Source organism: Lotus japonicus, chromosome 1 (assembly GCF_012489685.1).
Source record: "Lotus japonicus ecotype B-129 chromosome 1, LjGifu_v1.2".
In the NCBI taxonomy this organism is placed as follows: domain Eukaryota; kingdom Viridiplantae; phylum Streptophyta; class Magnoliopsida; order Fabales; family Fabaceae; genus Lotus; species Lotus japonicus.
The window spans coordinates 113,405,489-113,422,549 of record NC_080041.1 but is presented as its reverse complement, the minus strand read 5'-3'; the positions used below and the strand labels follow the sequence as shown (position 1 = coordinate 113,422,549).

At 39.1% G+C, this 17,061-nt stretch overlaps 2 protein-coding genes across 2 annotated transcripts; one reads left to right on the top strand and one right to left on the bottom strand.

The window, feature by feature from the left end:
* The first annotated feature begins 2,546 nt into the window (after positions 1-2,546).
* Positions 2,547-3,052, top strand: LOC130729420 (histone H4). Its single transcript, XM_057581178.1, has one exon. The coding sequence runs from the start codon at positions 2,616-2,618 to the stop codon at positions 2,925-2,927; it is 312 nt and encodes a 103-aa protein (XP_057437161.1). The 5' UTR covers positions 2,547-2,615; the 3' UTR covers positions 2,928-3,052.
* A 10,673-nt stretch (positions 3,053-13,725) lies between these two features.
* Positions 13,726-14,860, bottom strand: LOC130732464 (EPIDERMAL PATTERNING FACTOR-like protein 9). The gene is made up of 3 exons (XM_057584505.1): positions 14,567-14,860; positions 14,212-14,273; positions 13,726-14,110 (listed from the first exon to the last, which is right to left on the bottom strand). The coding sequence occupies exons 1-3, from the start codon at positions 14,637-14,639 to the stop codon at positions 13,928-13,930; spliced, it is 318 nt and encodes a 105-aa protein (XP_057440488.1). The 5' UTR covers positions 14,640-14,860; the 3' UTR covers positions 13,726-13,927.
* Positions 14,861-17,061: the final 2,201 nt, after the last annotated feature.

Below are 17,061 nucleotides of genomic sequence, written 5' to 3'. Positions count from 1 at the left end.
GAAACTAAAAATAAGAACAATTTAGAGTTTTAGACAACCCCTTCTGTAAACAATTTGTGTGCTTGTTTGATTCACTTATCCGTTTCCTAAATTACAAAACTATTTTAAGAAACAATTTTTACAGTAGAAAAGCAAAAGAAAAAAACAGTTTGAATGAGGCGTTAAACACCCGCAATTTAAAAATTAAAAACATAAACAGAAAACACCATTAAAGCCTAGTTCGGGGTGGTTATTAGTTTTATGTTTTGAAATTTGTAAAAATCAAAACTAGTTTTAATTTCTTTTAGTTCTTTTTTTCCAATTTAAAAAGTTTAAGTTGTTGTTATAAATTCACAATAATCGTCATAATTGTAAGTCATCTTTTATCAATATTACTTAATGGTGGTGGTGGTGAATGTTATCTGTGGCGGTGATAGTGGGGACAACGGTGAAGGGTGGCAGTGGTGTAGTGTAGTGGTGATAACGACAGTAGTGACGATGATGACGGTGATAGTGGTAGTGCACGTTGGTGGAGGTGGCAATGGTGGTAGTAGTGGGTGGCGATAGTTGGAAGTGGTGGCAGTTGCAGTGATGAAGAAGGCGACGACCATGGCGATGGTGGAGGTAGGTGGTGGTAGAGGGTAGAGGTGGTGGTTGTGGCGATGATGGAGGTGGTGGTGATGATGGTGGCAGTTGCGGTGGTGGTGGAGGGTGATGGAGTTTGGTGATGGTGATGGCGATGGTGGTGGGGGTGGAGGTGGGTGTGGCTGTCGGTGGAGGCAGTGGTGGTGGATGTGGTTGTGGAGCTAGTGGTGGTGGTAATAGTGGTGGTAGTTGTAATGGTAACGTGACGACTGAGGTAGTGGTTGGCACTTATCAGTGATGTGAACGACGGTGGTAGAGGATGGTGGTTGGCGTTGTTGGCGGTGAGTTAGATTACTTATTCTGAAAACTAAAAGCTATAATCAAAAAATCATTTTTATGATTTTCAAAATTATGATGAAGTTGTTTTGAAATTACGTTGAAAATCATTTCAGCTTCATTTTTGTTGAACACATTTTATTTTCAATTTTACATATGAAAATGAAAAACTAAAAACTCGCAACCACCTCGAACAAGTCTTAAGATATTTTGAGATTTAGTTTTAAAAATTGAAAAATAAACGAGCCAATGTTGGAAAGAAAATCCAGCGGGCAGCCATTTTAATTTTTAGGATGGGAGAAAGATTTGAGTTTTTGCGGAGCTGTGAGAAGGAGAAGAGAAAAGATAAAAGTATTTTCTTAATCTTGAGTTTTAATTATTTTTTCTTATTATTTAATCTTTATAAATTATATGTAATCTGCACGTTTAAATTATATGTAATCAGGAAGAGCGAAATGGAAGTAGAGCTTGGGCCAGGAGTCAAGCACAAGGGCAAAACGCAATACGATTTGAGGCGTGCCTTTGGGGAGTATGACAATGGCGAAATAACATGATTTTTTAGGAGATTTCGTGGACTGCCAATGAGGCGTGGCGTACCTGAGCCATGAGCACGATGAAATAGAACGGCTCTGCAATGGGAGTGATGAAACAGAGAAGGGTGTTTGGATGGCTCGAAGGTGGCAGCGGCCACCGTCAGGGAGAGTAAATCTCTGAGTTGATGGCAGTTTTAACCCAACAACCAATCACATTGGTTATGGAGGTCTAATGCGTGACTCTCATGGAGATTGTATTTGCGGTTTTCATGGTTTCCAAGCAGGGGCAACGTCTTACTGTCAGAAGCAAGGGCTCTAAAGCTTGGATTACAGATAGCTTGGGACCAAGGGTATAGAGATGTCACCCGCGAGCTCCTCCTGGTATTGGATGATCAGGAAACTTGAATCTTCTTCCCTGTTTTGCGTGAAATTCATGAGCTGAGGATGAGAAGTTGGAATTTGACTCTTAGTGCTATCAATAGAGATTGTAATCAGTCTGCGGACTGGCTATCTAAGAAAGGTGCATCGTCTCCGTTCATGGCAATCTGTGTTCTTGAAGCTCCGCCGTCGGCGTTAGAGATCCTCATTTTGAAAGATCGTTTGACTATTCCTTAGTTTTCTTTTTTTGTTAGTTTTCCGATGTAGCAAAACAAAACTATTTTACTAATAATCTAAAGACTTACAAAGATTTGGCACAAATGACAAATTATTTTAGGACTATAGGAAAACAAACGGCCCATCATAAACCTGGTCCTTATTACCCAACCTCAAGTAAAATGTTTTCAAACCCCTAGCCAAAAAAAGTAGTAGTAGTACAAAAAACCTTGAAAATAAGATTTGTCAAAAAAAAACCCCTGAAAATAGGAAAAACGAAAAGCAGCAGCGCCAAAACTCAAAAAATCGAACAGTCAGCAGTGATCCGCACACGACCTACAATGCAAAATCTAACCGTTAAAATATCTTTATCGACGGTCACTAATTCTCCATTTAACCATCCACGGATCGCGAACCAAGACCGTCGATTAATCCAAATCCAACGGCAGAGATCAAAACACAAAACTCAAAAGCCTCATCCTCTTCCTTCTCCCGCTGCAATAAAAACCCACCATCACCTTCAACGTTTCTCACAATTCAAAACCCTAAATCCCCAAATTTCGAAATCCCCAAAATTTTCTCGGGAAAATGTCTGGTCGTGGAAAGGGTGGCAAGGGACTCGGCAAGGGAGGAGCCAAGAGGCACAGGAAGGTGCTGCGCGACAACATCCAGGGCATCACGAAGCCGGCGATTCGGAGGTTGGCGAGGAGAGGTGGCGTGAAGAGGATCAGTGGGTTGATCTATGAGGAGACTAGGGGTGTGTTGAAGATCTTCTTGGAGAATGTGATTCGTGATGCGGTGACGTACACGGAGCATGCTAGGAGGAAGACTGTGACTGCTATGGATGTTGTTTATGCTCTCAAGAGGCAGGGAAGGACTCTCTATGGATTCGGAGGTTGAAGAATGTTGTTACTTGTTGTTTTGTGATATGTAAATCTGAATGAAATGGAAGCATAACTGAATCTTTGTATGCTTAATTGGAAATTAGTGTTTTCTGATGAATGATAGTTCAAGTTTCTGTTCAATGTGTTTTCTCAATTGTCTTCTCTATTGGTATACTGAAAATGTTTAGGCTAACAACTGTTTACTGTGGGTTGTAATTTATAATTATCTGGAGAGTTTAACTTTCTAGGGTAAATAGGGAAGAAACAACAACCATTAGATTCCAGCTAAAGAGTAATCATGGGTTCAATTGCTGGCTCTAGCATTATTCAACTAAACCTATATGATTGAAGCGTTTTGATTTGACTACATAATAGAAGTGAACTGTGAAAGCATAGAAATGTTGAGTTTGTACAAAGTTATTCTTATAGAGGAAGATAGTGCTTGAAAAATGTTTTCTGATTTTACTCTTAAAAGTTGAGATATCCACATTTTGAATCCAACCTTCATAATGTGCTCCCATTGGACATTTTTAATCCATCAAATGCACATAAAGTGCAAATACTACTCCCTCCGGTCCTATTTATAAGCAACAAAAAAAAAAATTCACATAGTTTAAGAAATGTAGTTAAATTAGATAAAATGCATTAAATTTGTCTTGAATCAAAATAAACTTCCAAAATTACCCTTTGTTATTAGTGTTGGAAAGTGAGAAAGAGAGAGAATAATTAATGAGACACATTTTACAAGTTAGAATTAATAAGGGCATCATTGGAAAAAAATAATTAATATAGCTCAAACTTTCATTTGGTTCTTATAAAAAGGACCAAGATTTTTCTTCTTTTTCATGCTTATAAATAGGACCGGAGGGAGTACATGATATATTATCAAACACTAAGAAGAGTAAACAATGCTAACTGAACTATTCACTACTGCAGCATATGTAAGGTGAGGCTGGGGCATGTAAAAGTCCAATATTCATGAGGAGGAGACCATTACCCTTTTGCAATAGATAAGTTTCAACTCAACTTTGCAAAACAAGTTGCAGTAATACAAAAAGGGTGCCTTAAACAATGCAAATCTATTATCCAAATTCTAGATCATTCCAAGTTAGTGAAGAAGATTGGTTATATCTAGAATTAAACTACTCCTACAGAAAGCTATCATGTCAGAAGTGCCAATTCTAAACTCACCCTATCATGAAGCTTTGACCTAACATTAACATTCCAACAAAAAATCCGCTGTTACTCTGTAACTTCATTCCTAGCTTACTTCAAAGATATTTGCGAACTATCAATGCAACTCTGGTAATAATCTTTTATTCCCTGTTTCTAACAGTATCCAGCAACACTAGTTTCAATGATACATGTGCATCAACTTCTTTGTGCTCAGACAAAGAGAGATTGCGCATAGACCAAAGAGACCTATCTAGCTTTACTATGAAATGGATGCTTATCAACTATGAGCAGGGAAACTGTGCCTTTTGAATTGATTCATATGAATATTTGGGGGCCTTATTCAATTTCATCAATTCATAACCACAAACTTTGTTACTATCTTGGATTATTATAGTCGTTTAAAATGTTTTGTTGAAAACTAAAGTAGAAGTAAGCTTGCATATGAAGAATTTTGTCAAGTTTACTTTATAGAACTCAGTTTCACATAATGGTAAAATAAGATTTGAAGTGACAATGGGCCAGAGGCAGAATTTTATCCTTCCAAGGGGATATTGCATCAAAGATGCCGTGTAGATACTCCTCAACAGAGTGTGAGAGTTGAAAGAAAAGAAGGCATCAACACATTAAATGTTTCAAGCCAATCATTACTAATGTATTTTTCATTTAGTTTTTCTCATAAATAGAGTACCTTCCAACCTTTTGAAGAATAAGTGTCTTTATTAGGGTCTTTGTCATTTATTTAAAACCAGATTTACAAGATTTTCGGGATTTTAACAAAGCATCATGATTTTCTTACTCAGAAACAAACACTACCTATTTCTGTTACAGATAATGAGATTTCTAATACACAGCCATTGTCCACATCTATTGAGCATATTAGGTGAACAAATAAACTTTCTAAACATCTTGTCTTCCTAGATTACCGTTGTAGGCTTGTAGCACCCTTCTTACTTCTCTTACTGTTACATCCACTTGACCACTTGTTATCCTATTTCCGATTATGTTAGCTACCCCAATTAATCCCCTTCTCAGCAGCAATGTTCACAAGCAATTAGAGCCACATTGATATGAGGAAGCTAAACAATTTCCTTGCTGGGTACAAGCTGTGACAGAGGAACAATTAGAGCCACATTGTTGATTTTCCTCCAAATGTTATTCTCATAGGTAATAATTGAATTTACAAATCAAACATCATGCTGATAGAACCATTTCCCGTTGCAGGGCTCGTTGATAGGTATTCAGAGAAAGATGAAGAATGAACAGAAGGAAACTTGTATTATTTACTAGGATTCTGGTGAAATCACCAAGAATCAGTGTAGAAACAGTACAGAAAGAAAGGAAATAACAGTGATAGCAGAAGCAAATTCGAGAGTGCTTCACTTCTCTCCTAGTCCAAGATTAATCCAATTCTAGCCTACCCCCCTCTCTCTCTTCCTTTGGTGTTTATACACACCACCTGGCCTGATTCTCTGCAAAGGGAATCTGCCAGCTTACAATTAGTTACCCTACTCTCCTAAGGTAGTGGGACTAATGTTTATCCCCACTTTACCCCTACGCTTGTAAACCTTAGAGTAATCCTTGCTCTTACTAGAGATAAGGTTCCTATCATCACTCCCCCCTGGGAAAAACACCTTGTCCTCAAGGTGGAATGTTGGGAACTGGTTCTGGAACTGCTGCAGTGACTCCCAGGAATTCTCAAAATCAGGGAGGTTCTTCCAACTGACTAAGAGTTCAGTTTCCCCAAAGGGGTTAAGTCTGGAGTCCAGAACAGCTGCTGGCTCGACTTGTAGCTCCCACTCTTCAGATAAACAATGGGGTAAAGGTTGCACCTGAACTGTAGGAGCCAAGGATTTCTTCAATAGAGATATGTGGAAGACTGGATGAATCAAACACCCTTCTGGTAGCTGCAATTTGTAGGCCACAGGGCTGATCTTGCCAACCACTTCAAATGGGCCATAATACCTAGGACTGAGTTTTTGATTGGTTCTTTTAGCTAGGGTCTGGAGTTTGTAGGGCTGTATCTTCAGATAGACTTGATCCCCTAATTCAAACTGGACATTCCTTCTATGCTTATTGGCTTGTTGCTTCATTAGATTCTGAGCTTGTGCCAAGTTTGCTTTCAGCTCCTCTAGCATGTTGTTCCTTTCAGCAGTTAATCTGGTAACCTCTGCTACTGCTGTGGAGGTCACATCACCTCTAACTATAGCAGGAGGGTCCTGGCCATAAAGAGCCTTGTAAGGAGTAGATTTGAGTGAAGAGTGGTAATTGGTATTGTACCAATACTCAGCCCATCCTAACCACTTAGACCACAGCTTCGGTTTACTCCCTGTGAGACACCTCAAATAGGTTTCCACACACCTGTTGACCACTTCAGTCTGACCATCTGTTTGTGGATGGTAGGCTGTGCTATATTTTAATTTGGTTCCTGCTAGCTTGAAGAGTTCTGACCAGAATGAGCTTAGGAACACACTATCCCTATCTGACACAATAGTTTTAGGAAAGCCGTGTAACCTGACCACCTCTTGAGTGAAACTTTCTGCCACAGTTTTGGCAGAATAAGGGTGTGACAGGGCTATGAAGTGGGCAAACTTGGTGAGTCTGTCAACCACCACTAGTATGGTATCCTTTCCCATGGACCTAGGTAGGCCACCTATAAAATCCATGCTAATATCTGCCCAGATTTGTGAAGGAATAGGCAAGGGTTGAAGTAGGCCTGCAGGACTTAGAGCTTGGTACTTGTTCCTCTGGCATACCTCACAACTCTGGACATAATGCTGAATTTCTGACCTCATATTTTCCCAGTAAAATAGAGAAGAAATTCTCTTCATGGTTCTGAAATTGCCAGCATGCCCTCCCACTGCAGAATTGTGAAATTCTTCTAATATCTTAGGTATCCTTGAGGATGTTTTGGGAATCACCATTCTGCCCTTAAAGTATAAGAGTCCCTTTCTATACTCAAAGTCTCCTTGTGACTCTGGATTAGTGAGTAGAGTTTGGATAATAGTGTTGTACTTGGCATCTTGGAGTAATTCTTCCTCTAACCCTTCCCACTATTGGCACTGTGCAGTAGATAGAGCAGAAAAGTTAAATTTCCTGGATAGAGCATCAGCAACCTTGTTCTCTATCCCAGGTTTATATTTAATTGTGAAATTGTATCCCATCAACTTGGTGATCCACTTCTGTTGATCCTCACCCATTATCCTCTGTTCAGTCAAGTATTTGAGGCTCTTTTGGTCTGTGTGTATCACAAAGCTCCTACCTAATAGATAGGGTCTCCACTTCTGTACAGCTATCACAATGGCCATTAGTTCCCTTTCATATACAGACTTGTTCTGATTCCTATCAGAGAGAACCTTACTCATGTAAGCTACTGGCCTTCCTTCTTGCATCAGTACAGCCCCAATGCCCTTGCCTGATGCATCAGCCTCTATCACAAATTGTTTGTCAAAATTTGGAGCTGCCAGTACAGGTAAGGTAGTCATGGCCACCTTCAGCTTCTCAAATGCTTCAGTGGCTGCTTGGTCCCACTTGAAGTTATCCTTTTTCAAGAGTTGAGTAAGAGGTAGTGCTGTCTTGCTGTATCCCCTGACAAATTTTCTGTAATAACCTGTCAGTCCAAGAAATCCCCTAAGACTTTTCAAATCCTTAGGTGTGGGCCAATCAATCATGTCTTTGATTTTGCTTGGATCTGCAGCTACTCCTTGACCAGAAATTATGTGGCCTAGATATCCTAATTGTTTCTTCCCAAAGGAGCATTTCTTCTGATTTACTACTAGCTGGTTTTCCTTGAGCAGTTGCAAGACTTGTCTCAAATGATCTTTATGTGCTTCTTTATCTTGGCTATAGATGAGAATGTCATCGAAGAAGACAAGGGCAAACCTCCTTAAGTATGGCTTGAGCACCTGATTCATTAAAGCTTGGAAGGTGGATGGTGCATTGGTTAGCCCGAAGGGCATGACCACATACTCATAATGGCCCTCGTGTGTCCTGAATGCAGTTTTAGGAATGTCTTGGTCTTGCATCCTTACTTGGTGATATCCAGACTTAAGGTCCAGCTTGGAGAATACTTGAGCTGTCCCCAACTCATCAAGTAGCTCCTCAATAACAGGGATTGGGAATTTGTTTGGGATTGTCATTTTGTTCAGAGCCCTATAATCTACACAGAATCTCCAGCCCCCATCCTTTTTCTTCACCAAAATTACAGGGCTGCTATAGGGACTATTGCTAGTTCTGATGACTCCAGAATTCAGCATGTCTTTTACCAATTTCTCTATCTCATTCTTTTGATAATAAGGGCATCTGTAAGGCCTGATATTAGGGATGGTAGCCCCTTCTTTTAAGGTTATAGCATGGTCACAATCCCTTCTTGGTGGCAGTCCTTGAGACCCTTGAAAAACCTCTGGGAATTCTGCTAGAATGGCAGCCATGTCATCTGAGATTCCCTGCTCATCTTCTGTATCCATTAGTGGATTTTCACATGTCACATAGAACCCTTCTCCCTTGTTTTGCAAGGCTTTGCATAAAGCCTTCAGTGAAGTTTGAGTACAGCTTAAAGAGGGGTCCCCTCTTAGCATCATTTTCTGTCCTTCAACCTGCCATTGCAAGGTTAATTCTCTGAAATTTGCCTTTATATCCCCTAGACTGGATAACCATTCCATGCCCAATACTAAATCTGTTCCACCCAATTCCAGGACATAGAATTGTTGGGTCAAACTCAACCCTTGCACTAGCAATTGTAGGTCCTTGCAAACCCCCTGATTCTGAATCTTATCTCCATTACCAATCTCCACTTCATAGGTCACAGTCTCGGTGATGGGTAACATCATCTCTTTGACCAGTCCCTGTGATATGAAATTACTTGTGGCACCACAGTCTATGAGTATGAGGATTGACCTTGCTTTTTCCCTCTGACCCAGTTGACCTCGTAGCTTGAAGGATCTACTGGTGGTGATGCCTTCCTTGCTCTTGAGGGATAAGAGTAAGGTTTTGTGTTCTACAGCAAGTTCAGATTCTGCTTCAAAGAATTGTCCATCTTCTTCTTCTTCCTCTTCATCTACCGTCTCCATCAACACGAATTGGTAGTGCTTCATTTTGCATACATGCTCCCTGTTCCATTTTTCTCCACACTTGAAACATAGGCCCTTCCTGCTACGATCCTGGAGCTCGGATTGAGACAACCTCTGGCCCCCCGTCCACTTCTTCTCTTGTCCCTTATTCTCCCCTGTTTTAGCTTCAGTAGAGCTTTTATCTGCACTTGATTTCTCTGCAGTTGTAGATCCTGCAATTTGGCTCTTCCACTTGTTTCCATCTATCCAAGTCTGATGTGCTTTGCTCGAGGATACTCCTTTTTCCTTCCATCCTCGCTTGTCCTCATCTCCGCCCTTGCTGTTGCGCATAGCCAGATTTTTCTCTTCCAATAACAGCGCGCGGTCCATGATCTCCTCCAGTTTCCCAGATCTGTACAACTTCAGCTCGGCCCTGATTTCTTCCTTGAGGCCATTAAGGAAGATTCCCTTGATGATATCTCGGTCAGTGTGACGCAGCGGTGCTGCGACCATCTCGAATCGTTCACGGTACTCCATCACACTTCCGGATTGTTTGATGCTCAATAATGGTCCAAACGGGTTCTGCACTAACCCGGGTTGGAACCTTCGAACCAGAGCCTCCTTGAACGCTTCCCAAGTGCGTTCCGGGGTCTGTTCTTCCCACCATTGGAACCAGTTCAGAGCACGTTCCTCCATGGCTACCACCAGGAGTCGCACTTTCTCAGTATCGTCAACTTCGTTGAGTCGGAAGAATCGCTCGACCCGAACAATCCACCCGTAAGCATCATCCCCATTGAACACAGGGAGATCGATCTTCCTTCCAGTGCGAATATGCCTCCTCGGGGAAGCATCCTCGTGTCGCAGCGAAACAGATCGGGAGCTACGAGAGTCATCGCCGGAGTTCGACGAGTGCTGACTTCCCGAGCGGTGACAGCGACGGGGCGTTCTAGATCTGCCCCTGCTCCGGCGTCGCGTCTGTTGGAGCATCAGCTGTCGGAGCTCGTCGACAACAGTCATCATCTCTGAGACGTTCTTCTCAACGCTCTCCATACGGTTCTCCATTTGTGCGCGGGTGAAGGTCATACAAAGCTCCCTTTGGATCGGGAGCTCTGATACCAATGATAGGTATTCAGAGAAAGATGAAGAATGAACAGAAGGAAACTTGTATTATTTACTAGAATTCTGGTGAAATCACCAAGAATCAGTGTAGAAACAGTACAGAAAGAAAGGAAATAACAGTGATAGCAGAAGCAAATTCGAGAGTGCTTCACTTCTCTCCTAGTCCAAGATTAATCCAATTCTAGCCTACCCCCCCTCTCTCTCTTCCTTTGGTGTTTATACACACCACCTGGCCTGATTCTCTGCAAAGGGAATCTGCCAGCTTACAATTAGTTACCCTACTCTCCTAAGGTAGTGGGACTAATGTTTATCCCCACTTTACCCCTACGCTTGTAAACCTTAGAGTAATCCTTGCTCTTACTAGAGATAAGGTTCCTATCACTCGTTTACTGGCAAAATGGTATAATCAAATTGAATGTTTTGATTATTTCAATACTTTTTCACTAGTTGCTAAATCGTCTGCTATGAGAATGGTTCTTGCCTTAGCTTCAATTAATAGTTGGCAATTGAACCAGCTGCATGTAAATAATGTCTTTCTTCATCATGGTGATATTCATGAAGTGGTTTACAATAACACGACCCTGTCACCAGGCTTCAAATCTCAGCAGTCAAATAAAGTTAGTAAGCTTTTAAAATTGTTATATGGTCTAAACCAGACCAGTATACACTGGTATGAAAAGCTACCACAAATCCTGGGATGTAAATTTGTTACTACACAAATTGAATCAGCTAATCGTCTTTCTCAAACAATTCAAGATCCTTTTCCTGATGTTGGTGCTTAATTACAGAAGATTAGTTGGTCGTCTCTTATTTGGTAGCTTTAACTGTAGCATTGGTAGTAGCTCTACAGTTAATTCGTTAACTAGTAAATGCTGCCGGTGATTAGGACACTGCTGCTACTGATGATTTGTCAGAGGCTACTGCGTCCAAAAACAAGCATACTGTTGCTAATTAAGGACCAGGACCAAGGTCTGATATCTTGTCGTTGGCTTTGTTGTCTTCCATCTAGTTAGTGACTCACTTGAACATTATTCATTCTTCTTTCCGATGAAAAACCAGCATCACCAATTACAGGCTTGGTAACTAGTACTACTAGTAGCGGTAATATTTCAACGCATTTTTTTTTATGTGGCACATTTTCTGACTTGTCCACGCAATTTCCATTGTTTCCGCGCCGTTCTGCACTTTGCTGCAACTTAGGTGGCTGTGCAGGCCTGCAGGGTACTTATGCTGCAACTTAGGGAAGACTAACAGGAGAGAAGAGGGAGATATGCTGAGAAGGATCAAGAATACTAATTTTTTTTTTTAAATCACAATGATTACAAAAGTCTGAGAAACCCTTCTCAAGAAAAAAAAGAGAGACAAACCCAACTAAAAGGAGGGACACAACAACCTCCCAAGAGCAGCAAACAAGACGCAAGACCTGGGCTCCAACTGTGCGTTACCCCCGACATCGTGTTGCTATGCAATTTTAGATTGATCAAAACATGATCCATCCCAAACTGCATAGCAACACGATGTGGGAGAACTTCTTTTCCAGCACAATACCCATAGACTCAGAGACTCTCAAGCAACAAACATTTGCGCCGATTATAACCGATGCTAAAATTGCAAAATAAAATGTATATATTTTGTCAATTAGCGTTGACTTGGTAAGCCTCATAAACTAGTCTACCAACATGACCGACGCTATAAAAAGACCATAGGAGTTGGTCGTCTTGTCAAGTGTGTAGCGTCGGCTAAACATGAGTTTATGTGACGCTAATGTAGCGTCAACCAAATTGTACAACATTAAGGTGCTAGCTTTGAATAAATTATCGTGGGTCCCGACACTAACTCTAAATTAACTTACGCAATGCCTCATTAGCATCAACCTTTGGTCCACATTGATGAGTGTTTTAATAATATTCTGGTGCGGCATATTCTTCACGCGTGAGATTTTCCTCTATATAGAAAACTTGAATTTGATGCATTTCTTAACATGAATCAAACATGTAGCAACCACCCGACCCATTATATTGGTGTAGGCAAATTTAATCTCACTTATGGTGAGTTCACAAAAAGGAAAAGAAAATCATCATTATTTTTGGTTATAGCATAGCCACGGCAATTTAATTTGACCAATTTGCTTAAACATATGTGCAGTAAATAAAAATGCCTGTCCACTCTCAGGAATGTTCGGTGAAATTGATTAGATTGAACACGCTGATACTGAAGTTTGTCAAAGTACTTGCAACTTGCATTCCTGCATAAAACTGCTATGATAAGGCCAGGCACATGGCAACATATTTACGTCTTCATTGTCTTAGCTTCCTTTTTACACAGAAAATGGGACCTCCCTGCATATACGCATGGTCTGCTCTATTCAAATTTAGTTTTGCCACTTTGTGCAAATGAATAGAGATCAAACAAATTACCCACGTGACCTCTTGGTCGCTTATGCATAATAATAATTTGGGACCACTTTCATGTGCCAGCTTGCAGGGAAAGTTCATGCATTTTTTTTTTCTATCTTGTGATGTTGAAACCTTTCTCATAATCACTTGTGGTCATCACATTTTTGGTACAATGTTTTTTACCTAATGAATATTAACCTATGCTTCTTACTTAGCCATTTCATTAAGTATGAATTTTCTCAAAGTTTGAGTTAAACTTAACTTTACTAGAGAAACTAGCTTAGGTGGGGATTGTCCTACTTACTAGTTATTTTTGTCAATATTTAGTAAATGTGAAACTTTAACACTCTACACGCACAAGACTGAATATCTAAAATGTGAAGTTTGCAGGGCTGACATCTACGGATAATCGTTTTGTAAATAGCCAAATAAGCAAACCTTCGGTGATATCACATTAGAAAATGAATTAAACATAACCCAAATTCTTTAAAATGTAAGTTAAAAGCATAAGGTTTCTCTAACAAGGCCTATAGGATATCACAATCTATCATACATCCGCTTATTAGAGACCAATCATATATGAGTCATCTACAAATTTCATTCCTGTAAATTCAAGGCTCCAGATGTCTTGCAATGACTACAAATATAACTAATTAAGTCTTTATAAAGGGTAGATCAATTATCACCCTAAGCTAATTTTTGGCCTAACCCAAATTCTAATATGGTACCAAGAGTCTATCTTAAATCCATTTATTGGAGAGCATTCATATATGAGCTACCAACAAATGTTCATTCATACAAATTTCATTTTCTGGATATCTAGTCCTAGGTGTAATGAGATGTGCTAAGTTCCTAAAATGACTTAAATAAGTCTTTATAGGGCATAACAATCTTCACTCTAAAGCTAAATTTTAGGGTAGACTTAGGTCTAACCCAAATTTAAATTCAAATACAGGGAGTGTGAAGGTATATGGAAGCAAGAAATTCAATGACATTACATACATAATAGGCCAATTGAGAGTGAGAATGATACAAAGAATCACTCATTTCATATCTATGGTTAAAAAAGAAACTAAAATGAAACATAACAAATAAGCTTCTCATTATTAATTGCATGACAACATAGAAAATGCAAATTTTGTGCATCTTTCAACACAAGCACTCGCAATTTCTAAAATTGGAAGAGGGGGAGGGGGGGTGTAGGAGTTGAAAAACTCAATTCTCCAAGAACTCAAAATTACATTATGCTATAATCTATCAATTAATTACTATCATATATATCATCTATGACAAACGCATCTGTAGTGGTATGGGCTATTGATTGGGTCGTTTCCTTCTACAGGCACTTGCTCAGCTCTGCATCTATACTTACACCCTCTACACTCATTGTACGTACAAGTTGGTGCTGTGGATCCAATCATTAATCTCCTGGAATTCCTAATCCTCCATGCTTCATTGCTATCCTGAGATTCAACATATTGAAGAATGCATAAATTTCAGTGCAGAGGGGAACAAACATACCAAACAATTCAAATTCACAATTCATGTGTTTGGCTTGGCTCACCTTTAAACTTGGTTCTTTTTGTTGTTGAGAGGATTGGGATACCCATCCTTCTGTTTCAATTCCTGCAACAAGAGAGTGTGAGCAACTAATAGCAGTACAATTCTTAGACATAAAGAAACTGAGCCTAGATTATTCCTCCACTGAGTTGAATTTGAGATACACAAGCATATATATATGGTAGCAACCACAGAAACTGAGACAAGTGAGATTCTGTTAAGAAACTAGGGAATAGTCTATAAAAGAGAAGAATCCAAGGGAAAAAATAAAAAAAGAATAGTAGATAAGAAGCAGATGAGAATTCATTGAACTGTTGAGAAGAGAAGAATTCAAGTAGGACAATTTGACATGACTAGACCTTTTATGACTTTAGCTGCAAGAATTAAGGCCAATAGAAGCAACAGTACTTTGGGCACTTTGGTGTTGCCCATTCTCCTCTTTTGTGTTGTAATAACTTTGAAGGGGGTATGAATATTGATGTAGCTATGTTTAAGAGATAAATATGATTTTGTAGAAAGATGAAAGTGGGGAAGGAAAGAGAAAGAGATAGATAATGGTGTTGTGGTGAATTAGTGACCATAAGAGATTGACTGGCAAAATCTGCATAGACAGAGGAGCATGATCAAATGGTACAGATCGAATAGTAAAACTCCCTATAGTGGCAAACTATAGGTGAAATTCTAGACCCAACTAGATTTTACTAGACTGCCCATACCTTAATTATCCTTGCTATGGTGAAGATAGTGATGGATTTGATATTTTGCTTGGGTAAAAGTGGTGTTTCAATTCAAAGAATCATTTGGAATGGCACTAGAAATGTAAAGACAAGTTAACCACACAAACGATATCAGGGAGGGCTTCCATATTTTGGATGAGCTTTCAGGCTCCAATAAAGCTTTTTGAGTAAATATATACAAATCATACGGATTTTTATTCTTTCAAAGTATCATTCAATGTGGTCAATAGGGGCGTGAGTTCAATGTTTCATATTTTAAAGGCTTAATACATCAGAAGGCCCCTGTAATTGTAAAGGGAATCAGTTCCAGGGCCTGAAAAAATTTTGCATCAAATTGGGTCCCTAAGATTTTTTTTTTAATTCAATTAAGGCCAAAGTGTGCCAGCAGGTGATGTGGCTTGATTTATAGCTGACTCAGTTTTTCCACGTGGCATTTTAATTTTTTTTTAAATAATTAATTCCAAAACTTAATTTTTTTATTCCAAGTCATAACTTAAAAATAAAAACTTAATATAATCTTTAAAAAAATCTAACCTAATCAATACTAATCCCTAATCTAATCTGTTCAGCCCCATCATCTTCAACCTCAATCATGTTGATGTTCATGTTCATTTTCACCATGTTCTTCATCTCAAATCCAGAAACAAATCATCAACACACAAATACTTCAAAAATAAAATTCAAAAAATAATCACCATAACCAAACCAAACTAGTAATTGAACATCAATATTCAAAATTCAGTTTAGATTAAAGTTACGCAATTTAACACTCATTGAAAAAAAAAATGGTGCAAAAAGGAGAGTCATGAGAAGATAACGCAGAGCAAGAAGTGAATGGGTTTCATCGGGGAAAAAAAACGATCTCACTCTCCCCCTCTCACTCTCTTCAATTTGAGTTTTATCTAGATTTGGGTTATGTGAAGAATACATGAAGAAGATGAGGGCTTGGGATTTTAAGGATTCAAAATGAGACAAAGAAGCATAAAAGGGTTTCGTTTTCACCGCGAAACAAACCGCATAGGCAGCACCGCAAGAACCCCACCGAACTATGTTCCGTTCATCATCTTTTTCATCGTCTCTCTCCTTCTCTTAGATGTAGACCATATCCACCAAGTCACACCATCGAAACCTATTTCCCTGCCATGGATTTGGAGTAAAGGTGCGAACTTTGAGGGAAGGAGGTAGATCTGGAGGAAGAAGAGAGAGAGAGAGGAGGATTCACATAGATCTGAAGATTTGAAAGGATGAGGAGGAGAAGGAGGAGTTGTGAGAGGAAGTGGTGGGGTGGGTTTCGCTGGATCTGGGGTTGTATATGTGCAATGAGAGAAGAAGGGGTGAGAGTAGAGAAGAAATGAAGGAGACCCTGGGTTTTGCTGAACCTGAAGGAGCTAAGCACCTCCTCGAGAACATCATGAAGGAGTGAAATTGATTATACATACTCTATGGTGTCCAAGTTTGCAATTTTCGATCTGGAAAATTGCCACAGTGATTGAAGTTTCAATCTTTCTGAATTCTAATAGTTTGTTGTTGATAAAAAATTTAAAGTGTTGAAGATAATGAAAAATAAAAATGTTTCGAGATGAAGGTGATAGGATTTTTTTTGAAAAGAAGGTGATAGGATTAGTATTATATTAAGTTGGGGCTCAACAGATTAAATTTGGGGTTAATCTTGATTAGTCTAGGTTTTTTTAAGATTATATCAAGTTTTTATTTTTTAAGTTATGACTGGGAATAAAAAATTAAGTTTTGGAATTAATTATTTAAAAAAAAATTAAAATGCCACTTGGAAAAGCTGAATCAGCTAAAAATCAAGCCACATCACTTGTTGCCACACTTTGTCCTTAATTGGATTAAAAAAAAATATTTTAAGGACCCAATTTGATGCAAAAAATTTTCAGACCCTGAAACTGATTCCCTTTACAATTACAGGGGTCTTCTGATGTATTAAGCCTATTTTAAAATAACAAAGTCAAATTCTCAACACATCACCCATTAATTAACTTAATAAAAGTTTAGCTTAGGGAATGGTAGCACTGTATTCAGTGTTATTATCTTAGTAGTATACAATTTCTCTAGTAGATATCAGAAATTTGAGAATCTTTAAGAATTTACATCAT

Excerpts from the sequence above, each read along its gene's own strand:
- LOC130732464 (XM_057584505.1), bottom strand. The coding sequence starts at position 14,639 with ATGGGCAACACCAAAGTGCCCAAAGTACTGTTGCTTCTATTGGCCTTA. Across the intron at positions 14,274-14,566 it reads TGCAGCTAAAGTCATAAAAG|GAATTGAAACAGAAGGATGG; the intron begins GTCTAGTCATGT and ends CTCTTGTTGCAG. Across the intron at positions 14,111-14,211 it reads AAAAAGAACCAAGTTTAAAG|GATAGCAATGAAGCATGGAG; the intron begins GTGAGCCAAGCC and ends GTTGAATCTCAG.
- LOC130729420 (XM_057581178.1), top strand. The coding sequence starts at position 2,616 with ATGTCTGGTCGTGGAAAGGGTGGCAAGGGACTCGGCAAGGGAGGAGCC.